This window comes from Grammomys surdaster, unplaced genomic scaffold (genome assembly GCF_004785775.1).
Source record: "Grammomys surdaster isolate TR1022 unplaced genomic scaffold, NIH_TR_1.0 191, whole genome shotgun sequence".
Classification (NCBI taxonomy): domain Eukaryota; kingdom Metazoa; phylum Chordata; class Mammalia; order Rodentia; family Muridae; genus Grammomys; species Grammomys surdaster.
The window spans coordinates 13107697-13133674 of record NW_021604636.1 but is presented as its reverse complement, the minus strand read 5'-3'; the positions used below and the strand labels follow the sequence as shown (position 1 = coordinate 13133674).

Below are 25978 nucleotides of genomic sequence, written 5' to 3'. Positions count from 1 at the left end.
ACCTGAACTTAGGAAATTAAATAGCTTCTGCTATTTATGAATGAGGAACTCGATTCCATTTGATATGGCCCAACTCTATGCCTTGGCAGTTCTCAACTGAAATAACTGTGGAATAATTTACAGCAGATCTCCAAGAATTGCTGCAATAATATCTAGTTGACTATCAAATTCTAAAGCACGATGATCATGTCTAATACAGAATTGGAGGATCAGAAGAGCCTGTGCAGTCTGTGAGCAGATGGGGTGACTTGTTAGGTTACAGTAGGCATGCACGAAGATGTTTCCTCTTTCCATCCTCACCTGCTGAGATTCTCCCTTGGCTGCTATTTATGTGAAACCCCTGGGGAAAATGGCTGTAGATGTGGAGGCGGCCATGGGAAGCATTGTCTATATGCAAACAATTCCTGCACATGCTCATGCTGAAGGAAATTTTGACTTCTCCTTATTCTCCTAACTTAGTGTCTTAACATCTTTTGATAGGAACAAATTCTGAAGAAAAACTAATTGATGAAAATTATCAGTGGCTGCCATGAAGAATTTCTGTATGCTATGATCTATGGGTCGGGTGTGTGTACACATACACACATGCACTCTAGATAAGATAATAGAAAGATAATTGGGCACCTGTTTGTCTGATGAAGGTCTTGGTGTAGGCCTTTGCGTGACCCCTTCTATTAATTTGACCTTTGATAAATTTAAATTCCACAAGCTCTCTGCTCCTACTATGTGAGCTGTATTAGCCTTTGACCTGTTAAATGAGAGTAGCAGCCCTTAGCTCACAGGAATGAAGTCCCTGGGTCTGATACAGGAGACTCAACATCTGACAACTATTGCTTCTTAAACTTGCTGAGGAGAATATCTGGAAATGACTCAACAGCAGTTTATAACATCACCCTGAGGAAGTCCATGTGTAAAATGTGGTCTCGTTTACCCAAAGCGACCTTAGTGCTTAGAAGATCATGATTTCCAGAAATTAAAAGCCAAAATTACACTTAAAATCCATGTGTCCTGAGAAAAATCATTCTTGGCACATGCTTGGGTCTCAAGGTAAAAGTAGAGAGTGGGCTTTGCTGAGGTAACAGCCTCAGCTGCAGCTTCATCAAGTGAAGGGTTTGTTCTGAGTTTCATATAAGCCTAAGATTCTATAAATGGAGCAATCTTTTTGAGAAAGACAATGTTTTCATCGATGTTGAAATAAGACTTTGGCTAAGAATAATCCCATTCCCTACTGTTAAGAGCTATAGCATTGGAGAAGTATTGGATTATGACTTATCCAAACCCCTGAAATTACTTGAAATATTCTTGAAAAGAACTTAGTACTGTTACATTGGTGAGCCATACAAGCATGCAGAAGCCAAGGTGCAGCAGATGTCTGGGTGATTTCTGTGGTGGAGAGGTTGAGCTGGAGAGGTTTGCTAGCTGCATTTCATGGAACTGCCGTGTAGGTGATTCCTTTTAATACCACTGCCTACAATGATAGAAAGTTCCTTTTTAGCCTGAATGCAAGGTTACAGACATTCTAAAAGATGTACACTTCACTTGTAGATGTTTGAGACAACAGGCATGAGGAATGTAGCAAATTTCCCAGGGCTTGTGGGAAATCGGTAGAGAAGAGATGGCTGTGAGGAAATGCTTAGTGAAAACCTCTTCTCTTAGACTGTCAGGCTTTCTGTGGGTCAGTGCTGGCTGGAGCAGACCTTTCCTGATCAAAGAGGAAAGAGAATGGCCAATACTCTTCTAAGATATACACAAGTGTGTATGTGTGTGTGTGTGTGTGTGTGTGCGTGTGCGTGTGCGTGTGCATGTGTGTCTGTGTGTCTACTCTGTGATCAGTTCTCTCTTCCATGGAGCTGCTTTGGAAATCATCCAAGTCATGGTCATTTTGCCTTGTGTTAGGCACATCGATTGCATTACTGCACGTAAATATGTGTGTGGTGTTGCTCTGTACCCGGAGCCATTGTTATATACATGGGAAAACTGAAGGTCAGGTGCTAATTTTATTCCACCACATACTAGTAAGAAGCACTGAGACTTGAACCAGGATTTGTCTGCATCTAAAGCCATATCCGTAGTAACAGTTCCCAAATGTTTTGGCATTCTAGACTCCTTTATTCTAGCAAATGGTTTTGAACTTCATTAAACTATTGTTGCTTGTATGACTGGAGTCTAGTGACACTGACCATGCTAGAAACGAAAATTGACAAATTTTAAGTTCACTTAATATGTAATATTTAGTAACAAAGTTTTCATATAAAAACATATATACTCCTATGAATATTAGCACATGTAACATTTCGTGAAATGTAACTATTTAACAAAGTAACAAATATTCCTTGTAAAGAATGGCTTTATTTATTTTCTCATAAAAATTCTTGAGAATCTTCTTTCATATCTTTGCAATAGAAGGCAGCTGGGTGTTCCTGACACCGCATTCAGCTTGTTGTGATATTTATTTTTGTTTGGTGCAGATGAAGAACATTTGGAAAATTTGAGTTCTTAAGTGGCCTTTTCAGATCATTATAGAGATTCTTCTGATAGCACATTAAAGTTCTCTGAGCAACAGTGTCTAACAGTACTAACACTGTATTGTCTTCTGTTAAAATCTATCGTGTTGTCTCATGCCCTGGCTGGATGTTTTTACCTGTGGCTCCTGTAACATGATTTTTCAATGGATCATTCGGGAAGCAGGCTCCTTGAGGTACTCTACTCTCTCCAGTGCTGAAACATGTCATTCCGTAATGTTGTTGTTTTTGTTGTTGTTGTTGTTATCTGAAACAGGGTTTCCCTGTATAGTTTTGGAAACTCCCTCTGTAGACCAGGCTGGATTTGAAATCACAGAAATTCACCAGCCTCTGCCTCTGAGTGCTAGAATTAAAGGCATGGGACACCACTTCCAGGCTAAATATTTTTTTTTAACTATTCTGGTTGATAGTCACCACTGTCATCAGGATATACTTTTAATTATTGTAAAGCTATCAAACTAGTTCAAACACAGGGTTTCCTAAATTCTTAATTTTGTTTAAGCTGAAAAACATTAGTGACCAATATTGTTTTCCTCAAGGCACCAGGCTGACTTCATTCATTTTGGAGGAGCTGTTTTTCCATGCCCCAAATGTTATCACAGTTTATAAGTCATTTTTACAAGTGAACTGGCTGTCCATGAAAAAAAAATGTCTCCTTCCTTGCCCCACACAAGTCTGCCCAGGTGCATGGGTGAGCAGCAGATGTTTCTCATGTGGCATCTGATTTTGTCATAAAGAAACAGAAAGAGGGGCTGGAGAGATGGCTCAGCGGTTAAGAGCACTGACTGCTCTTCCAGAGGTCCTGAGTTCAAATCCCAGCAACCACATGGTGGCTCACAACCATGTGTAATGAGATTGGATGCCCTCTTCTGGTGTGTCTGAAAAACAGCTACAGTGTACTCATCAATAAAAATAAATATAAATAAATAAAAAAAAAAAAAAAAAAAAGAAACAGAAAGAAACTCACCATTGAGCTTTAATAAATCACTTTACTGAGGTTGTTCTTCAGCAGGAATGCTTTTGCCCCAGCATTGCGTAGGGCATAGAATGTGATAAACAAATCTATGTGGTCTCAACTGTGTTACCCAATCTTTTTTCACATAAAAGGAGTCATAGTGTGTCAGGGTCACTGCATTGGTTGTTTTATTTATTATTATTTTTATTTAGTTTTTTTGTTTTGAAAGTGCTGGTAGTTTAAACCTAAGGCTTTGCATGTATCAAGTCTTAGTACTTCTCAGCAAGCAGATCAACCCTGAGAGGTATGCTGAGAGACCTTTAGGATTTCTATCGGTGATGGGTCCACTTTGAGAACTGGGCTGCTACGTGGCACGGTGCAGTAGTGGGTGGGTGACCAAGGTGGACTCTGGGAGACACTGACCTTTCTCTTGTCCCCCTCATTTTTTATTCTAGCTGTCCAGCCAATGGTGAGAGTTTCCTCTACAGGAACCTGGCAGTGGGAGTAACATTTGTCTCTGTCTTTTGTGCATCTTGCCATTTGTTTGACCTTGGAAGTTGTACACCAGTAAGGGCTTTTAAGACAATTTTCTGTGTGAAGAAATTTGGCTCTAAGATTTTGGGAGGCAAGAAGAACAAAACTCTGAAACCAAGCTGTGAGCAGCTGATACTTTAGTACTGACTTGTTTGTGTTTGCTTGTAAAGCTGCCTTTGCCTTTGGCTACATTCCTGCCCCCCCCCCACCCCCAAAGAATCTTTTCTCCTTATCCCTGTCTAAGCTTCCAAGTGTCTGATTTGGAATTTGCCTAAATTCAAATTTACAACATATGGTAATCACATTTGAATTTGAAGGCACTCAGGAAGTAATACATGCTGTTAGAGTCAGGAATAATTCTGTTTTCCAAAACCTATAATCACTCAATTTGAAACTGTTTGCCTATTGGCAACATATGAAACAGCATAGAACATGCTCAGAGAGGAGACTGGAGCTCTACAGATGTGCCAGACTCAGTGTATGATCAGATACATAAATTACAGCATAAAGTATGTATCCCCCCTCCCCCTTATTTCTATTTACTTGTGTTGTGGGAGCAGGGCATATGTGGAAATCAGAAGACAGCTTGGAAAGGAGTTGGTTCTTTGTTCTACTGTGTGGGACCCAGGGATGGAACTCAGGTTGTCAGACTTGGAGGCAGAAACTTTAACTGTTGAACAAAGTCTCTGGCCCCCATATTTCTTCCCAACCTTGCAATTTAAGACATTGTGTTAACATTTGCCCTTTTACTTTCTACTCCTTTTCTTTCCTTCCTCTTCTGGTTCATGGATGATCACTCTGGACTGTTCTCCCTCACTTAGAATTTTCCAGTTAAAACAGGTAGCAGTCTAGAGGACAGGAAAGAGAGGAGGCTGACTTTTCTGACTCTCCATACCCTTACTATGGAGTGACTTAGCTAAGTGAGCATCACGAGGAAAGCTGGTCAGTCTGAGTGTCTCAGTCTTTCCTAAGTCACTTAGGTTTATTGGAGTGACATTAAATACCCAAGGAGGATCCTATAACGTTAGGACCAGAATCCATTTTGTGATATTAAACTAGAGGCAACTCATGCTACTTTAGGGCATATGCTGTGGGTTCCTATCTCACTTTGAAAGTGATCTTTCTGGGCCTTTTGTTCATACATCAATTGGGATGTTGAAGTAAAGAAGCAAATTCAACTTGTTCTTACATCAGAATCTACCACACACATGAGCACACCAAGTCAAAAGATGTGTAGACCTGTTGTCCATTGCTATTTCCTGCTTTGTTGAGGTCAAGTTCCTTGTGTTTGGGTCAGGTTTTCTCCTCGGGCGGGTTGTGGCTGACCCTCCTATCTAAATGAGATGGTGGTGCCAGTGGTGTATGGTAGCAGGTACATATGTTGTTCTGGGGCATCTGTGCTCTTTGTGGAGGTGTCTACAGAAGGAGCTTCCAGGGCTGTTTTTCCGGACTCCCATGTTAATGAGCAAGTAAATGGAATATCTGAAACTGAGCCTGTCCTGAAAAACAAAAACAAAAAACCCTGGACTTCAGTGGTTCTTTTTCATGTTAAAAAGACATCCATCTCTGTGGAATAGTTTGCCTTGTGCAGTCAGATCACTGGGCCAGAGCAGTGGAGAAACAAAGAGGAGGGAATTTAGGGTCCTCATTCTATAGCAGTACAGGAGTGAGGGCATTCCCAAGCCCTCTGCCTGTTATAGGAACTATCTTTCTCCTACTGTTTCTAAGCTTCTGACTATCATTTAAAAGTTTTCAGTGTCCCCGAAGACTTTGTTGTTTGTGTGTCGGGGGAGTGATTAAATAAGGTATAAGTGGAAGTGGTGAAATCATGTGTGTGGCTGTTCTAGAAACTTCCCTCTCTACCAGAAGACAGTTCTGTGAACTGTGTTTAGGTCTACTAACAAAGCTGCTCTGTGAGACCCAACAGATGGGGTTTCTTTGCCAACGTGTTGCCACTCTAGGCTCATCTTAAATGTTATGTTTACACACAGCTATGGTTAAATGCATATCTTTTATGGTAGCTGACTGAAGTACTTGGAAGAATACAAATTAGGGTATCTGATTTCTTACCTTCCTAACTCCTGATACTTCCTGTATACTCAAATCTGCACCATCAAAGTAGAAGGGCCAAAAGAGAGGAGACAGGAGAAAATGTAAAGACCAGAAAACAAACCAATCAAGCATACAAACCAACAAACAAGAGATCTAGAATCTACTAGGTTCTTCTTGGACCACAAACCTCTCAAGGTACTGTTCTTTCTTTTAGACACATGGGACTATTCTTTCCTGCTGCTGTTTTCCTAGCTAAGTAACCATGGCTTCCAGAGTAGCTCTGGTCGTCCATAGCCAGGCAACCTTTTGACATGGTGTTCCCAGAGGGATGTAACCACTTTCAATTGTAGTTTGTGCCCATGGCTCTTGTGTTGTTACAGTGATTGCAGCCAGCTTTGTATCCATTAGTTGCTGGAGTTTTATACTGAGTGATGATTTCTTCTGATATTTGCACAGTCCCTGATATTCACACACTCCCTGACATGCGCACAGTCCCTAATATCCACACAGTCTCTGATGATATTTGCACAGTTTCTGATGAGGAATGGGTGGGAAGAACTGTGTAAAATCAGGTGACAGAATTTTATCCTCAGGCCTTTAAAATGCCGATTCATTTGTCTCTTGGAGTATAAGAGGTATAGATGTGTGTGTCTTCTGGTTGAACTGTTACACAACGCTCAAATGCAAGCTATAAAAAGGTTTAAGAAGGATCCTTAAAAGTATTTATCATGTGTTAGTCTTGCTGATGGTCTGTGGTACCTGCAGTCTTTTCAAGGTTTTCATACTCATGGAAAAAATTAAGCAAGTCATTATCCCTATTGAATTTCCAGAAGTCCATAAGATTGGCCTCTCTCTGGTGGTTTAGTGGTTTCTCCAGCTGGGCATGCCAAGAAGGATTGAGCATGGATTTGGAGTCATGCCTGGATCGCAGTGGCTATGGCAGCATGTCCTCAGTCTGCCTTATTCTTTGTCTAGTCTTGGCTCTTTCAACAGCATGGCTAGGGATCATTTATGGTTGAAAAGTACATTGAGACGAATTCCTTTTCTTAGAAACCTCTTAAGTCTTCAGTCAGTCAAATTCAAGGCTGACATGGGAGTGCTTTTAGCTCCTTCTTTCTCATATAGTGACTTATGGTTTTCTTTCTTTTTCCTTTCTTTTTTTTCTTTTCTATTTCATTTTTTGTTTGTTTTCTTGTTTTTTTTTTTGTTGTTGTTTTTTTGAGACAGGTTTCTCTGTGTAGCCTTGGCTATCCTGGAACTCATTATGTAGATCAGGCTGGCTTCAAACTCAGAGATCCTCCTGCCATTGCTTCCTGAGTGCTGCGATTAAAGGTGTACGATACCACTGCCTATCATAATCTATGGTTTTTATACCCTATCCTGAAGTGCCTACTTCCTGTGAAATGGTCAATGTGTCTTCTTCTATATTTCTTTTCAGACTTTGGATGTTGTGAGAGAAAATTGAACACTACTTACTGTATCCTTTCTATAGATCTGTGCTCAATGTTACCAATGATTCTTTCTTTCTTTCCTCAGATGGGTCAGAGAGTTTTTGAATGAAGAAAATAAAGGCCTTGATGTTCTTGTGGAGTATCTGTCCTTCGCACAGTATGCAGTCACGTAAGTAAACATAGCTGGATTGCATGTCACTTTGACAGGGTGAGGTGTAGCCTGGCGGTAAAATTACATACCTCACTGAAGGCAGAAACCGACAAAGAGGATGTGTGGAGGGTACAGAGATTTATCTCTGATTTTGTAGCTAAAACCAATCACATAATTGGCACTAGAAATGCCTTCAAGGCAGAAATAAACTAGGCAAGTAAAATCTACCTTTAAGATCTTCATCTTATGCTAGGGATCAAACCCAGGATTTGGCTTTGCCGCTGAGCTATAGCTATAATGCAAAAGACTTTCTTGAAGGCTTGGGTCACATGACTCTGTATGGTAGAACACTAGAGTGTTAGAGTGTTTGGGTCACATGACTCTGAATGGTAGAACAGTAGTAGAGTGGTAGATGATATATTGCTGAATAAACAAAGGAAATAGCAAAAAAAAAAATGAGTGTCCTTTTATTTTTTTATTAAATTTCAGTGTGCTGGGGATTGAAGCAGGTACTGGTGCATGCTAAGCCCATATTGTACCACTGGTGCCCACCCCAACCCTGTAATATAGCTGGGGTGAAGGTCAGTAGGAAAGACTTTGCTTATTATGTGTTCATGTTCATGGTTCAATCTCAGCAGCGAGAGGGAAATGATACAGTTGAATTTGTGTGCGTGTTGGTAAATGAGCAGAGAAGGATGCAGTGTTAAACACCAACATAGTAGGCCTGGAAGAAGGAAAGCTGGTGTCCCTTTTTACTGTCTATATATTTGCAGTCTCTGGTTTCTTGCCACATGCAGGAAAAGAATTTAGTGAAAACGTAGGAAATTAGCAGTGAAGGAAAAAATTACGTTGTATAGCCATGTTACTCCACATCATTCTCCATGTTCACGACTTCTGGAATGATTTATAATAGGACTGCAAAGTGTACAGTTGATGGAGACACTCTCTTTTCAATATTTATTTTTTAATCAGGAAATGATCCAAAGTCTACAACTAGTTTTACATGTGCAAGGTGAAGCAGTATTGATGGTGTGTTTTTAATTAGACAAGAGAGATGCTTCAGCCCAGGAGCTATTTGTTTTTTTCCTTGCTGTGTTTTTGTTTATTTGTTTGTTTGTTTTGTTTTATTTTTCTTGGGTAGTTTTTGTTTTGTTTTTTGGGGTTGTGTTTTTTGTTTTGTATTGTTTTAAAGAGAGGCTCTCAGGATGTATAGAAGGCTAGCTTTAAACTTTTGGTAATCTTCCTCCCTTCACTTCTCTACTTTGTGAATGCATCCACTCTTTTTTTTTTTTTCAAAGGCAGACTTAGTTAGTTTGATTTAATGTATGTGAATATTTGCCTGTATAATGCATGTATACTTCTTATACATGACCATGACCATGCACAGAAGAGGGTATTAGATACTTTGCAATTGGAGATATTTGTGACTTGCCACATGGATGCTGTGACCCAAACCCAGGTCTTCTACAAGAGCATCAGTTGCTCTTAAACCCTGAGTCTTCTCTCGGCCCTTCCATTCTTCTTTTTAATAGTAACAACTTGTTTTTAATATTTCCTCATTCCAAGGAGTCTGAATTCCTGGCTGGGTATTTTTCTCTGATTTCTACCCCTTTCCAGTGCTTGTGGAGAGGAAACTACAATTACTCTTTTCTAACAGCTTCATGGTTATTAACCAAATCTTGTATGATGGATTTCTATTTTGATATCTCCGATAATAGTATAAGGAATTGTTTTCTGAGATGGAATATGCTATAAACACTAGTGTTGTAGTAAGTATTTAAAATCGGCCTCTGGCTCAGCTGACTATCTAAGCTGCAGAGGCTCTGCCTAGCCCAGCCGCCATGTTTTTTGGCCGAAGGCCACATGCATGCTGCAGCTAGAAATGGCCAACTAGAAACACCAGCCCTGCCACCCACAAGACATCAGTGTGGGAGATGGCTCAATCTCCCGAGCTGTCTCTGCAAGGCTGGGCATTGCCCAGGCCATCCCGGCATCCACGTGGGCTCAGTAGAAAGATGAGACTCTAATGTTTAAAGATTAATCAAAGGCTTTTATATATTTGATAATGATCAGTAACAAGATACTCATACAATCAGAAGTGTAACCTAGTACCCAGCCTAGATATACCAACTACCTTTCACTGCTACAGACATGTGAACATCCACCTCCATCTCCTCCCCCCTCCCTCTCCTTCCCTCTCTCTCTCTCTCTCTCTCTCTCTCTCTCTCTCTCTCTCTCTCTCTTTCTCTCTCTCTCTCCCTCTCTCTCTCTCTCTCTCGTTCTCGCCTGTCTCCTAGCTCCTCTTCTTCCTTTTTCTCCTGCCTCCTTCCACCACCTCTTCCTCTCCTAACTCCTCCCACCTTAGCTCCTCCTACACGATAGGAATTCTATCAAAAGGACATTTTTTATCTATTTCTGCTACTTCAAATTTGATAATCTCCTTGACGAATCTATATTATGACAAAAAGTATTCCCTCTTATAAAGTTTAAAATCTAGATAAATATTTATATCATTTAGGGACGACTAAGAAAAATTGGGAATGAATGAATAAATAAACAAATAACATGTTGTAATTGTTTGCTGTGTTTAATGAATCTTTTACTGACTTGACAAGAGGGCCTGGTAGCCAGATTTCTCAGATATGGCCTCATGTTGGACTAATAGGGGCATGTCTGTGGTCCTGTGCAGGAATTCTGCAATGAACAGTGTGAGACAATAACCAACTAAACGCTAGCCCTCAGAATTTCTGTTAGCTGCACTTGAACCTTTGGTTGTGTTTGAGGACATTAGCTTTAACCACTTGGTGTATTGGTTTTAGTTTTGTTTTGCTTTATCAGATGATAAATTATATATAATTTGTCTTTTATTTTGAAAATTCTTACTGCCTCCTGGTATTAGTAATTCCCTAACCCATGGAATGGCGAGACAACGGATTTTGACTATCTGAAATAGAAGTGTCCACCGGATCACTAAAGAGTGTGTTTCTTGCATGTTGGTCCCGAGTATGTAGGGAGGAGTGAGAGGAACGTATGACATGAGCTTTGCTGAGTGACTTGTGGTATGTCTACACCAGGAGAGCTCGTCATATGCTCCTTGAAGTCCTTACCATCTCAGTGAGAGTCATCTGTGTGACTACCTCAGGTTTTCTTAGACTACCCCATTCTGCCCCTCTCTTCTTCAACCTTATTCCTCAACCCAAAGGTAGAACACAAAGGTCTGGGATCAGCCCCACATGCCAACCCTACTGCGCCTGTCCTTGCTGTGTGACTAACCTTAAAAGTCAGAGCATAGCCCCTAGTCTTTAGGTGGCCCTTCTGATGTTGTTTTTCTTCTGGCAGCCATGCTTTATAAGCAGCTGTAGATGATTTCCAGCACACATTATTTTTTTCTTCCAATTCTTTTATAGTCTTTTAGAGAATATTAACTGTAGCTGCTGTCTCTTTGTTCTGCTGTCTGATCGGGCAGAACTGAGGCTAGAAACACTGCAGTGTTCTTAGGAGAAAGCAGAGTAACTAACTGTGTGAGGCAGGAAATGCATGGGATACAAAGGCCTGCTTGTTTAAAGACTTGGTTCCTAAGGCTACAGTAGAATGAGCAACTCCACTTGCCACTTATTCCAACATGGTTAACATGAGTAATAACCTCAAAAAATGTCAGAGGAACAACAGCCTCACTTTAAAGAGCACCACATTGGGAAGAGAGTCCAAAATCAAAGCCAGTCCATAGCTGCACTAGTAATGTATCACATATGGTTGGAAAAGGACTTGCTAACACACTAGGAGAAAACGCTCAGTGAAAAATTGATGGGTAGGAATGAATTAGTATAAGCCTAACATATCTGCTTGTTAAGGCAAAATGAAGACAGCTGTGAGTGCTCTTTCCCTCTTCCAGCATGGCAGGGCTAGTAATTGGTAAGCCAGCAAGTAAAATGCAAACAATATACAGTGATCCAATGTTAGCTGTTTGTTGTTAATGATTCTTTTGCCAGACCCAGTGTTTGTAATCCTCACGTTTTCAAAACTAACACTGAGACCACAGAATTTCTTATGCATTTCCTTTGGCTGCAAAGACTTCTCATGTTATGGCGAAGGATGCGGTGAAGGAATAGCAGGTTGTGTTTGTCCACATCTGTGTCTGAACGTTAGTGTCTCGGTTTTGAGTAGCATTCCTTTTTTGTTTTAGTTTTGACTTTGAAAGTGTGGAAAGTACCGTGGAGAGTACGGTGGACAAATCAAAGCCCTGGAGCAGGTCCATCGAGGACCTGCACAGAGGGAACAACCTGCCCTCACCTGTGGGCAACAGTGTGTCCCGCTCTGGAAGACATTCTGCACTTCGGTAAGTGCCTTAATCAGATGCTTTGGCATGGCAGGATCATTTCTCCTCTTCTGATCCTGCGTGGACATCTGTGTGTCTTTCCAATATGGCCCTTTCTTCTCAGTGAATCTAACCAACAGTTTTGTAGGTGTTCATGGCCTACTTCCTTGGTTGTATTCTTTCACTTTACATAACCCTTCTTAGAAACGCCACATTGTGATTCAGCATAGAAGGTGAGAAGCTTGTGCCAAATAACACAGTGAAGTAGTCTCTGGCAGGTAAGTTACGATGGATGTGGACAGAGTGACTGCAATACCACTTGCAGGGCAGAGGCTACACAAAACAATCTGAGCTTCTAAAGAGTAACTGTAGCTCCTCTGTTTGGGCTGCCCTCTCTTTTCACAGGTAGCTCATGTGTGTGCTATGCAGGGTGTGGTTTTGCTCATAGGTTACAGCGTTAGGAAGACATATTTTTATAATGAAGGGCTACTAGCCACGTTCCTTTGGTCAGGCATGCTTCATGTCAACTTGACATTTTCCACTGATGATTCCATCTTACAGCTCCTGTTGAAATGGTAGGATGCTGCTGGAGGACCTGTACTCACTACCTGTACCACTGCTGTGTGTGATTTCATGTTGTGCATTCAGACCTGTGATCACTTACTAACTGGAGAAATAGCGTTTATAACTTTTGAAGCACTGTACTTAGAGCTCATTGGTGAGGAAGTTAACACTCCTGCTAATAAAGATGGAAGTCATACCTGAACCAAGTTGTTGAAGGCTTCTCAGACTCAGGACCTGAATACAGACTGGTGTATTAAACATCTTCATTCCCAAGTCCTGCTTACTTTCTGTGACTTCTCCTGTATTTCTGACATGACCTGGCAGGGCAATGTCATATAAGTGTTTCAGATCACTGTGGGTTTGGGTCACAGAGTGCACGTGTCAGGTTGGAGCTTATGAGCCTGTGGCTTCCAGACATTTCTCAATTGACTATGTATTTATGATCTTTTACTTCTTTGCCTTGGGTTTTAGTCATGGGAAGTTTGAGAGAATGTCCTTCTCTGTAATGAACATCAGTTCTCCTGATGAATTTGATGTGTGATTGATGTCTCCAATAAACTATTCAGATTTCCTTGTGAGCAAATGCCAAAATTTTTGATGAATTTCAGATAAATTGATTCAGAAATAAAAGAACAATGTTCTAACTCACCTCCTGGTGTTTGCAATGGGCCGATGGCTATATAACTTACTAGTATGTGTCAACTTCACACATGGGCAGAGGAACATATGTTCTGGTTTAGAAGTTCCATAAGCATCTTGATACTCAATGAAAAATGCTTTCTAATATTTGACTATAATTACATAAATAGATTTAATTTGCAAAGTACAATTTAATTAATTTTTTTATCTTTGTTTACTTAGGTGTATATTGGTCAGCTGTCCAACACACTTTCATTTTTCTAAATAATCCATGCTCTGCACCTTGAAAGGCAGGACTTGGGGACATCAGAACTAGCCTGAACTGCTTTATAGTTGGCTTAGGGTAGACCTTGCCTAGCTACATCTTTAATTAGAACATGACATAAAAATATAGGCACAATGGTAATGTTTGGAGAGACATAGGGACTAGCTGGCCTTCCTGGCAGGTGTGCTCAGAGGTGACTAGGAAACCATCACTTCTTCTGTGTTGTGCTTCCACAGCTTGACAGCCCAGGGAAGGGGACACTTGAATTTCATCAGAGAGTCAACATGGTAGCTACTTGAATGCCATTTACTTATTCATTCATAATTATTGGTTCTAAACAATGAATATCAATAGTAGTCTAGCTGTTGTGAGTCAACAGCAGTTGGAGCATGTGTGGTCATTTTGCCCTTCATATACCCAAGGATTGTTTGTTTCTCTCTTTTCCTCTTCCCTTTCTTCCTCTGCTCTCAGCACTCCTTCGATTTCTGGTTTTCATTTTATTGCTTTCCCTGTCATTCTGCCATCTCATTTCTGATCATCTCCTCTGCTTTGTCCTTTCTTGTCCCACTGTCTCTCATTCTGTTTTTTTCCACCTCTTACATCACCACCAGGCTGGCTTCCCTGCTGGGCTCTCTTCAGCTCCAGTGCCACCCGAGCTGCTTGTCCTTCTGCTGCCTCTGGAGCAGCTTCAGTTTACACACTGATGATGGGGCTTCCACACGGAACATCTCGTAAGTCACTAGAGAAAACACTCGAGGGAGCAGACAGGGCATGGTGGCCTGGTCTTACGACCATTCTCCATGTTATAATATGGTAACCTTTGCGTAACTCTGTTGCTTTGTATATAGAAGCATTGTGTTATCATATTATAGCTCCTCATAATAAAAATTGGATTCTTGCAGGAAAATGCATTTTTATTTATATCAAATGTCTTTTGAAAATATTACAGTGTTTTCTGGAGATGTTTTATTACTGGTAGTTTTACTTAATGAATAAATATCTTTATACCAAACACATTTTGATATAAAAGTTTCTTCTGCCGCATCTCTAGATAATAATATAGATCTATACCTTTTACCAGTATCCCTTGTCAAAAGGTATTCGTGAAACTTAAAAAAAATATGAGATTTCAGCAAGTTTGAACACTTCTCATGAATAAAGCTTGATTAAATAAAAAAAGAAAAATAGTCCATTATTAAATACAAATTCTTTGAACAAAATCTTGATGCTAGCACAATTTTTTTCTTGGATTTCAACTTTATATTCTTAAACTATTTCATATTGAATGTCAAACACCGTATGACACAACACACACCTGAATTGTGCATCTGGCTGGGCTCTGAGTCATCATATATCTGAAGCTTGGCCACAGAAATGTTGGTGTCAATGAAGCAGAAACCTGGCTTGTGCTTTCTCCAGAATATGGCCTGTCTCCAGTTCCAGTTGAGACTGATTCCATCAATGTGGCTACAAATCCAGCTGCATTAACTGATGGTCTCTGTACATCTGTGTACCTCATGTCTTGAGGACCAAGGCTGTGGTATTTGAGATCCAAGAAAAAGCAATTTTAAGACAGTCAAGAGTAATGCTCTTAGATGTGAATAAGACACGGTAGTGACAGAATAAATATTTTGAGTTTTTAAGGAACTGAGTGGAGAGCTGATGTGGACCTGGAAGAAGGGTCACGTTTAAACTGGGTCTGTGGGTGATGGATGGGGTTAGTTTTCAGGGTAAAGAAAAGGCCACTCTATGGTGAGGTAAGATGAAAAGGCACAGGATAAGCAGAACCCTGCACCAAGGATCAAGGCATGTTTGGGAGAGGAGTAGTACTCTGTCCTTTCAAGGACAAGCTGTGTGGTTCGGCAGAGGTAGTTCTAGTGTAGTGAGAGGTCAGAAATTTCAAAGGTGGACACGTGGAGAGCAGCTCGGCTGACCTTCTCACTTGGATGAGTTTGATCCACATTGTTTTTGGATATTAACCACTAACCAGCAGCTCTTCTGAAATGAATATTCTGCCTAAATGAGATGTCACTGTTTCCCCTCTAGCTGCTGTTTCTGTGGAATAGCATTTCACAAAAAAAATTGTGATCTGACAGATTATATACCTGTTCCCACGGGTTCAGTAAAGAGCTGAGTTCAGGCTTATGGCTTATACTTCTGACCAGGAGATCCCATTCCTCATGTTGTTCAAGGAAGGAATGTAAAACACAGACATATGCACCATGACTTTTAGTCGGACAAAAAGCTTTTATTAAATGAGCCAATGTGGCGAGCATTGTGCTGAGAGCTTCCTGTGGTTTACTCTCTACAGGGACTGTTGGCAATGACACTATTTTCATATTTAAGGGTTAAACCTCTCTGCCTGAGATCAGCGGAGGAGAAAGGGTTCCTGCCTCTTCCTTCATATGGAATGTATTTTTTTTCCTCCCAGTAAATGTCCTGTTTGCTTATTAGTGCCCACGGAGGGTTTCCTAATCCTTCCCAGACATTTTGTCACACTAGAGCGACACCGAGTCAGGGGAGATCCTCAGCATACACTGGGGTATTTCATACTAATTGGAAATAAATGTGTGGTAGCAGCAACTCCCCATCATTTTGCTCATAAAACAAGGTTATTTAAGAGTTATGCTCCTTAAGGTTCTCTTTCAGGTTTCAACAAGTAGCGTTCTACCTTCAACTAGAATTTATTGTGGGGAATTACACATTTAGCTTCAACTATTAGTGTCGGTCTCTCTCTGTGTCTCTCTGTCTTTGTGTGCACATGTGCGCGCGCGCGCACACACACACACACACACACACACACACACACACGAACAAAACCAAAAATGAAACCAAAACAAAAACCAAAGAGTACGAACTCAGTTGCTCTGTTTTCCTCTTAGAGAAGGATAGAATCTTCTCTGAGGTTCTCATCCTCATCTTGTCCGCTCCTCCCTTCCCCTGACTCAAATTATAGATCTAATTTTATGGTTTTGAGTTGTCAACTGAACTTTATTCTGTTCTTGTTTCTTCTTCTTGTTACCATTTATTTAAAATTGTCCCTTTAACACAACTTGACTTAACTGTTGGCCTAGAATATTATTTACCAATATAAAATTCTCTGCTCAAAACATGAATTTTATCTGTTAGCAAATGAGGTGGTAGAAGGTGATTATAAATTTTGTCACCTGATTTAGAAAGTGATAACACTGTAAATAAATTGAAAAAGTACCCACCTTGTCACTACTGTGCTGAATGGTCCATTTAGAGAACAATAAGTTGATAAGTCTGGCAAGAGTATGCCTCACAGGGCTGTGTGCTGCTTAGCCTGCTGTCCACAGCAAATGCCTTCAAAGAAAAAATGACAGAAAGTCAGAAATTGCAGGTTATCAGAGGCTTGCTCTGCATATCCTGAGCTGACACCTTCCTTTTACTCATATTGAAAAGCAGTTCCAGCTGTTGTTTGGGTCTCCAGTGGAAATATAAAACACACAGATCATTACAGTCCTTATTAAAAAGAATCAACATTTCATCTCTCTCCCTTTTCCTCCCTCATTGTCTCCAACTCCTCTTCTCTTCTCCCACTTCCCTTTTCTATACTTTGAACTGTCTTCATATAACTATCTCAGCTTTGTTTCTTTTGGCTATGGGGCCAGTTAGCAAAGTATTTGGCTCAGTTTTTAAGCATCATATATTTTGTTTAACTGGTTTAGAAAAAAATGCCCAAGTGACATCATGCCTAAAGAGTAAAAGAGGAAACCCTTCCCTACATCCCCCCAATTTTAACTAAAGTATTGTTAGCACAAACCTGGAAATGGTTATTAGCCCACTACTGCCAAATGATGTGACATCCTAGTGGGGGACTGCATTCCTGTGGGGTTGAACCTTCCTTTATCTTTCATGGTTGTTTCCAGTTTCTGCACTTAATAGGTGCTTGTTTGATATCTAAGTGCATATGTCACTATGAAATAGAAACATTATATGCCCTTTTCCCTCCCTTTTGCTAATAGGACCTGAGTACCTAAATTGTTGGCAGTGAAGCTACATAGAACATTTTTTTTAAAAAATCTTGCTTCAGACATTGGAACAGCATGGTTCAGGAGTCTTTCAACAGTCTGTTTTGTACTCAGTCATTAGACAATGGGAGCACAGACTAAAGACAGAATTTTTATACAACATACCAACTAATTTTACATATGTGTGCTAGAGACCAAACCTAGAACCCTGCATCCACTGAGCAACCCTCTGGAGTAACTCATAAACAAATATGTGCTGTTGCAACTATAGATGGGTTAAATCTTAGCTGAAGAGCTAGAGAGATAGCTCATCATTAAGAGCACTGGCTGCTCTTCCAGAGATTCTGAATTCAATTCCCAGCAACCACATGGTGGCTCACAACCATCTGTAATGGGATCTGATGCCCTCCTCTGGTGTTTCTGAAGACAGCAACAGTGTACTCATATGCATAAAATAAATCTTTAAAAAAAAACAAGCATAACTGTAGACACTACTGAGTGAACAGTGGCTAGGTTTTTTCTATTTGTTAAGTGTTTGGGCTTTGTAAATACAGGTCTCTGAGCAAATACAGAGTCATCTAGTTTTGGCTCTAGAGTGGAGGTTTTCTCTTGTACTCAGGGTCATCATAGACATGTTATTTGTTCTCAAGTTTATTACCTACTGTTAGCTGAAGGATGTGTCTGTTACTAACCATGAGAACCAGGTGTGTAGGTTGAGGTGCTTGCTATGTGCCTCTTTGCAGCTTCATTTTTATGAGTGAAGTAGGTAATGCAGGTAGAGGGTATCACTGTAGAACTAAACAAGATACATTCTGCAGATATACAGTCTGGAAGAGCATATTTTCAAATACCAGTTTGTTTTCACATCTTCTGCCCATGTTAGCATTGCTGTGGAACTTCTCACAGACATGTAACTACTGATGCTTGGCATGATATGCATGAAACTGATACAAGTGTCAGGAATATATTTTAAGTCTTTATTGTGTGCATGTTTAATATACATGTGAAGGCCAGAGGACAACTTTGTGATATTCTTTCCTTTTATTGTTACTTGAGTTCTGGGGAGTCAAGCTCAAGTTGTCAGGCTTGTGTAGCAAGCATCCCCCACCCCCACCCGCCCTGAGCTATATAGCCTACCTGATTTGTGATATGTTGTTTTTTTTTTAAGAGACAAGATTTCATGTAGCCCAGGGTGGCACCAAACTCCCCATCCTTCTGCCTCTCATCTGCTGTGATTATGTGTCCAAGTCTCACGTCTACCTTCTGTTTAGTTTTGATATTAAGTCAGTTTTCTAATAATCTGTATTTGTATAGGTTTGTCTGTGAATTCTCACTGGCATCTCTCCCAGAATGGAATCTCGTCCTTTATGCTAGTGGAGCATCTACAGTTTTAGTTCAGCAAAGCTGTCCTTAGAAGTGATGCATGAAAAATGTGACGTCGTTTTCCCCAGAGAATGGTCTCTAGCCCTTGTGTTTTCCTGTAAATGGCAGGAGTTCTAAAGAAAGCAACCAGGCTGTTCTGCTTCTGGGCTACTCTTGTTTTGCATATGGTCATCTTGTGATCCAAAGGCTGTCACGGTGGAAGTAGATGGTCCAGGGTACATGGTGTCACATTGTTTGTTCTTTCCTTTACTGTTCCAGCAATTTCTCTCCAGTTTATATATATCCCAGGAGCTCATCCTTTTCCACATCCTGAACACTTGGTTATACTTCAACACAGACAGACAGACAGACAGACAGACAGACAGAGGTCTCCAAATACCTGTTGCACAATGTCCATGCAGATGCTCCCACGAGCAAAGGAAAAAATTGAGTGCATAAAGCCTTTCAGAATGCCTGAAGCTAAGTATAATCTTGAGGCGGTCTGGGGAACTCTGTGCAGTAAATGACAATTTCTGTGGAGAAGTGCTGTGCCTTTTTACCCTGCCAGCCTCCCATGCCTCCTTCTCTTCTCCCACCAAAGCTCTTCAGTAAGAGTGAAACCTGCAGCCTGACATACTCTAGATGAGGGCAGAATAGACCAAGAGAACTTTCCCTCTTTCCCTTCCTTTTCACCCCTCAATTGTTTTCTTTAAGCCGAGGTTGTGTACTGGCAAGAAAGTGGCCCCACTGTAACAACTTGTCATAGAATCTGATTTCAAATGTCACTGAGGGGCAAATACACCATTAACTGTTGGCAGCATCTGGGATCGCGTATTTCATGGGGCAGGACCATAGAAAGTTCATTTATCTGGTTGTCTATGGAGGCCATGGCAAATCTGATGCCTCATCTTGTTGGGGGCCTTTTAAAAACAACTGCCACATACTCTTTAAGTGAGTTCTAATGAAGTTTCATGGTACCTTCAGGAGCAAAGCACACTAGCAAGAGGTTTCACTGTTGGTATTTCTGTAGCATAATTACCAAGCTACAGATAATAGTGTACCACAGCAGCCTCAGGCCTCCTACCCAGTTTTTAATCTCTAAACTCAGTCTATGTGAGGTTTATTCTAATGGGCAAAATAAGATCAACACTGCTTGTAAGAGATTGTAGCTCAGCTTAAAAGGCTATGGCTTGCAACCAGACGTAGGTTGCCTTATCTGTCTTTCCAATGACAGTATTGAATTGTGTTCACTTGCATGATTACAATATAGCACATGTACTATTTGATTGCTATGACTGATTTCTTATAAGTTACCCACTGCTTCTTTTCTTCTCCCTCTTCTCTCCCTTTCCTTTTTTTTTAATGAAGTAGGGTCTTGCTATGAAACCAAAGCTGGCTTTAAAATCACCATCCTCCTCCTTCTCCTGCGTACTGAGATTGTGTGTGTGTCAATGTACCTACTGCTGTTTGCAAATTTAATTGGTGTGAGATTATAACTGTGATATTTTATCTCTAAGTAGATTGGTGTAACTCATACACTCAACAGTTTCTTGGAACTAATCAGTTACCTTTACCCTATTTCTGGGCAAGCTGTTAATCACTCTGTTGTACTTTATTGACACCCAGGTCAATGTTTCAATACCAGAATTAACATTTTTAAAGATGAGGTTTTCTAGTGAAGCGTACCTTTTTGTCATATGTGCTGTATAGTTTGTTCTTTCCCCAGAAATCTACACATTTATCTGCCCCACCAGGATGGATCATGACCTTCTCTATGCAAAGGCCAGATGACATGAAGAGTGCTTAGGGTCTTCTCAGTCTCTGGTTAGCAAATTTTACTCTTCGAGTGTGTGTGTGTGTGTGTGTGTGTGTGTGTCTGTGTCTGTGTCTGTGTCTGTGTCTGTGTCTTGTGTCTTGTGTCTTGTGTCTGTGTAAGTTCAAGTTGAGTGTAGTTACCTGAGGAGGCCACAAGAGGGCATCAACTTCTCTGGAGTTGGAGTTGCAGGTGGTTGTGAGCCTCCAGAGAAGGATGCTAGGACTGAATTTGGGTGTTCTGAAAGAACAGGGCATGGTCTTAACACGTAGATAGATTTACATATAGATCACCTAAATGAGTTTTAAAATATATTTCTTTTTTCCTCCGGTTGAAGGAGTGATACCTGTTCCTGGTAGGTGAAATCTAAAGATAGAGATAAAAATCACAAAAGTGTCATGTAATTCCATGGTACAGAGGACTATAACAGGACTATTTTAAATCTGAACTGGTAGCACTTAGTATTCATGTTACTTGTAATTGTCTCAACATTTTCATTCTCTTTATGATTAGTTGCTGAACTAGAGTTATATGTAAAAATAACAAAGTGGGGCTGGAGAGATTCCTTTGTGGTTAAGAGCACTTGTTATTCTTACAGAGGATCAGAGTTTAATGCCCAGGGTCCATGTCAGGCAGCTCTCGGTTTCCTATGGCTACAGTTCCAGGAGATCTGACATGCTCTTTTGGCCTCCATGGGTATTAACACATGTGTGTGTACTCTCTCATTCTCATATACACACGTAAAGATTAGAAAATAATCTTGAAGAACAACTTGATTTACCTAATTCTATCTTACCTTTAAAAAAAGATTTATTTACTTATTTTGTGTGTGTGAGTACACTTTATCTGTCTTCAGACACAGCAGAAGAGGGCATTTGATCCTGTTACAGATGGCTGTGAGCCACCATGTGGGTGCTGGGAATTGAACTCAGGACCTCTAGTAGAGTAGTCAGTGCTCTTAACCTCTGAGCCATCTCTCCAGCCCCATTACCTTGTTCTTTGATACAGTCTTGCAAGAGCCTGACCCCGAATTCACTATTCTCCCACCTCACCTTTCTGGGCTTGTAGATTTGAACTCTGGATTTTTGCTCTAAAGCAACCTTCAGTTGCCTGAAGAACGGTTCCAAGAGTATGTATTTACTCAGTGAAACCTGGCGTAAGAAAAGTCTGCTCAGTAAATTTGTTAGTACAGAAAGCCTTCTCTGAGAAGATGTGGGCACAGCTGCTGCACCACGGTGTGTGGTAGTGTGCGTATACTGTTTGTGTTCTTTTTACATATCAATCTGGGCGTCATTATCATGAATGCAATGGCATGCCCAGGCCGGGGCCTAAGGGCTAGCAGCTACTTGTATATTTATCTTTTGTTTCCTAAACTCCACTGAAAGAAAATCGTTACCTTTTGTTTTCAGTTGGTATTTAGCAGAAGCTAGCATAAACAATAGGCCTTAAAAATGTTTTCATGCCTTAAATCAGAGACTTGGCCAGTTTTATGAGTCCAGGATTTGAGAAGCTGAAGGAAGTAGATGAAAATACCGTTAGTTTGAGGGAGTTATGGGCTACATACTGAGGTTCAGGCCAGCCTGGGCTATGGAGTAAGACCATGCCCCAATAAAAATGGAACAAACCAAAAACAACGGAAAAGCAGAAACAGAAGCAAGAAATGTGCTTTGGTTTCCTGTCATAACCAATGGCTTTTTCTTTTAGATTGTTCACCCTGCCCTTGGGTCCACGTAGAAAAAAATGACCAATAGAGTTTTAGTTGCAATATTATTGGTATTAGATGGTCATCTGGAGGGATCTTATGGAACCAACTCCCTAGAGAACTATTTATTAAATAATATTAGCTGAATCCTACACTAGTTTTAATAGAACATAACAGACAGTAATTCTTTAAGACAGCAAATAAAGCAAATAAACTAAAAATCTAATTATGAAGTTATGAAATTCTATGAGATGTGCACACAGAAAAATATACCAATGACTATATTAACCCTTGACATTCTCTAAAGTCTTGCCTTACAGATTCTCAAAATACTTTGTATTTTTCGGAATTAGAAAATTATGACAGTTTACAAGTTTCATTTATTTAACTGGAAGAAATACATTGAGAATGAGAAGTCTACAATAGCAAGTACAATGTCCTGACAAGTTACAACAAACAAACAGACAAGCAACACCATCTTCATTTCCTAGAACGGAATGTATCAGACTAAGATTTAAACAGAGAAGTCCTAGCTTACTGATGCAATTAGTGATAACGATTTTTTCAACGCTGGAGGTAAACTATACCCTAATCAAGCGTCCATTAGTATGGAGGGCAGGTAGTAAGACTTAAATGACTGACAGGAATATCATCAGTCTGTCCTCACTGGCATGAAGGGAGCAGACAATGGAGCTGGAGCTGCAGAGTCTTCACAAGGTAACAGTGCTGTGTCATGCTATTGAAGCAACTAGAGAGTACAGTGGTCCTGAATCCGAGGAAGAAAGCAGGGTCCAGTCTCCTGTCTCATACTTGTCATGTGATCTAATTTCTTTGAGCTTCAGTTTTCTTCCCTGTGTGGACAACATTTTAGAGTTAATGATACAAATTGCCCTGAGTCATTATCACTATGGTTGGTTATCATTGGCTGTCTTATTGGGTTTTACCTTTGTAATGTTATGATTTTAACATTTTCTACTGTTACCTCTCATTCCTACCTCAGCTTTGTATAAAAATCAGGGAAAGAAATGTTTAAACCAGATAGTACACATTTTGGAAAAAAAAAAAAAGATTAATTGCTTTAGAGCATAGGAAATCATTGATAAATACAAGATTCATTGATTTGACAAATAGAAATCTTACTTATGTAATGTATATTTTTAAAGTCGTTTTTTTCAGGGGGGTTACTAGAGATTGATCTCAGGGCCTCATTCATGCTAAGCAAATGCTCTACCACTGAACTTATATTACCATAACCTTTTTAATTGAGACACACATGGTGTACCATAATAAATGTGTTTTAAAAGTTGATTCAGGCCGGGCGGTGGTGGCGCACGCCTTTAATCCCAGCACTTGGGAGGCAGAGGCAGGTGGATTTCTGAGTTCGAGGCCAGCCTGGTCTACAGAGTGAGTTCCAGGACAGCCAGAACTACACAGAGAAACCCTGTCTCGAAAAAACCAAAAAAAAAAAAACAAAACCAAAAAAAAAAAAAAAAGTTGATTCAGACAAACCTCCTTGCTCCTGCATATAACAGTTCAGTGTGGTAATCCTTGGTATAAAGCAGTGACTACACTTGTTCTATAGCTGTAGGCTGAAACAATCACGTGTACTTAGGTCAGCTGGCTGTGTGGCAATTCTCTGAACCCATCCAGCCTCTGAGATACCCAGGAAGTGTGTCAACAGTCATGTGCTAGCTGGGGTTCTGGTAAAGTGAGATGCTATTGTACCAGACACTTTGAAATTGGCTTTGCAAATTCTGTGCTGAAATAGAACAGTATCAAGGAATTAGTAAGGTCAGTGACCTTTTTCCGTCATTTAAAAAAGAAGGTTCAGGTGCATCTGGATAGTGGTTGGGGCCCTAGGTTGCTAAGTGTATCATCCAGAGAGAGGATGTGGGTTGATTAAGTTATTCCTTATGTTTGCTCGCCTCACATGTGTGAAACCAACCTTGAAACTTGGTCAGCTCCAACTCCCTCTTACTCTTTTCCACTCCCAGCATTCCCTCTTCCACCCTCAGCCTCCTCCCAGCCCCCAATCCAGCTACAAATTCGAATGTGTCTTATATAGGCTTGACGTTCCAGAGGTGACCCGTCCTGTGTTTCTGCTCTGAGGCAAAGCTTCAGTTGAAACTGTTAGTGTTACCCGTTTTGTATGCAGTGCGTTACATCGTGTGTCACCTGTTTTATATGCATTATATTAGGTTGTCTGCTCTGTACTATTTGCCAGGTAAAATAAAACTCCAGTAATGTCAGGTTGATAAAATCCATCATAATGTTGAAGCATTTGAACTCTGATGTTTTAGCACATTTCCCTGTTTTAGCTGCCGTAGCAGACTTAGACTGAGGGATGTTCTAGGTTTGGAGGCATTTGCAAAGAACTAAGGCTCTGGGATCTAATATCTTGAGGTGAAGCCGGAGGCAGTAATTCATGATCTCCAGTAGGTTTAGACTCTTAAGACAGAGACTCCTCTGGAAGAAATGGTTAAAATCTGGTCAAGTGGTTGGAGAACAAGCACTGAGCCAGACTTCAGTCCCACATCTGGTAGATTAGCAGATGTAGTCTGCATTCATGTGCTTCCCCAAACCCAGCTCAGCCCCATGACTGGGATTGTTTGAAGGTCTCAAACCTCTCTTCTTTTGTTATGTGTTGAGAAGACCCCCATTGAGTGGTTACCTAGCCTGGAAAGATAGTGACAGGCTCAGAGAACCATGGGGCATTGCCCTCTGGAGTAGTTGGTGTTGCTGTTTTGGGCCTGCAGTTCTTACCTAGCTGCTTGGAGAAGTAGAAAACAATGTGTGCCGGGCGGTGGCGCACGCCTTAATCCCAGCACTCGGGAGGCAGAGGCAGGCAGGTCTCTGAGTTCGAGGCCAGCCTGGTCTACAGAGTGAGTTCCAGGACAGCCAGGGCTACACAGAGAAACCCTGTCTCGGAAAAACAACAACAAAAAAAAAAAAAAAAAGAAAAAGAAAACAATGTGCATCTCTTTAAGTGGATGTGCTTTGTGATCACTGTCATCTGTCATTTTATAAAAGTTCCCTCCCCCTTTTTTGTTTTTAGATATAATACTTTGCCAAGCAGAAGAACCCTGAAAAATTCAAGATTAGTGAGTAAGAAAGATGATGTTCATGTTTGTATCATGTGTTTACGAGCCATCATGAATTACCAGGTATGTGTTGAATTATCAAGTATGTTTGCTTCTGTTCTGTATCAGACCCAGATCTATCTATTCTGATGTAATTAACACAGATTTCTCTCTCTTTCTGTTTCTCTCTTTCTCTCCCCCGATGTGTGCTGATGTTTGTATATCTCTTTGAAGTTAAGATCTTGATTTAATGAGATTCTATTTAGAATAGTCTGATTCATTCTAATGTTCAATATTTAGTTCTATGACTGCATATCTTAGTGTTTATAATTCATCGTGGAATGATAAGTTGTCCTGTTAGTTGGTAAGCATGTGTGAGTACCATGGGAAGTAAGCCTCTAGTCGTGAGTAATGGTGGACCACTTTAGAACAGCAGTAATGAGTACCATATGCACTGGCTTATGTGGTGCTCATCCAGAAGTTATCTTTATTGTATTAGCACAGGTGGTGGTTCCTAGTGGCCACAAGCAGTGTGTGGAACACTGTTAACCGTGTACATTTCTGCTTTGGCTGGCTAT

The 25978-nt window shown here is 40.5% G+C and overlaps 1 protein-coding gene across 5 annotated transcripts in view; it reads left to right on the top strand.

Moving 5' to 3' along the window:
* Positions 1 to 25978, top strand: part of Fmnl2 (formin like 2) — a 275210-nt gene that overhangs the window by 187076 nt on the left and 62156 nt on the right. For 4 of the 5 annotated variants that reach the window (XM_028769169.1, XM_028769171.1, XM_028769170.1 and 1 more), the window contains exons 5-7: positions 7600 to 7683; positions 11849 to 12001; positions 25376 to 25484. In XM_028769169.1, coding sequence (XP_028625002.1) covers positions 7600 to 7683; positions 11849 to 12001; positions 25376 to 25484 — 346 coding nt within the window. The remainder of the gene's footprint in view (positions 1 to 7599; positions 7684 to 11848; positions 12002 to 25375; positions 25485 to 25978) is intronic. The other variant, XM_028769172.1, reaches the window with a different exon arrangement.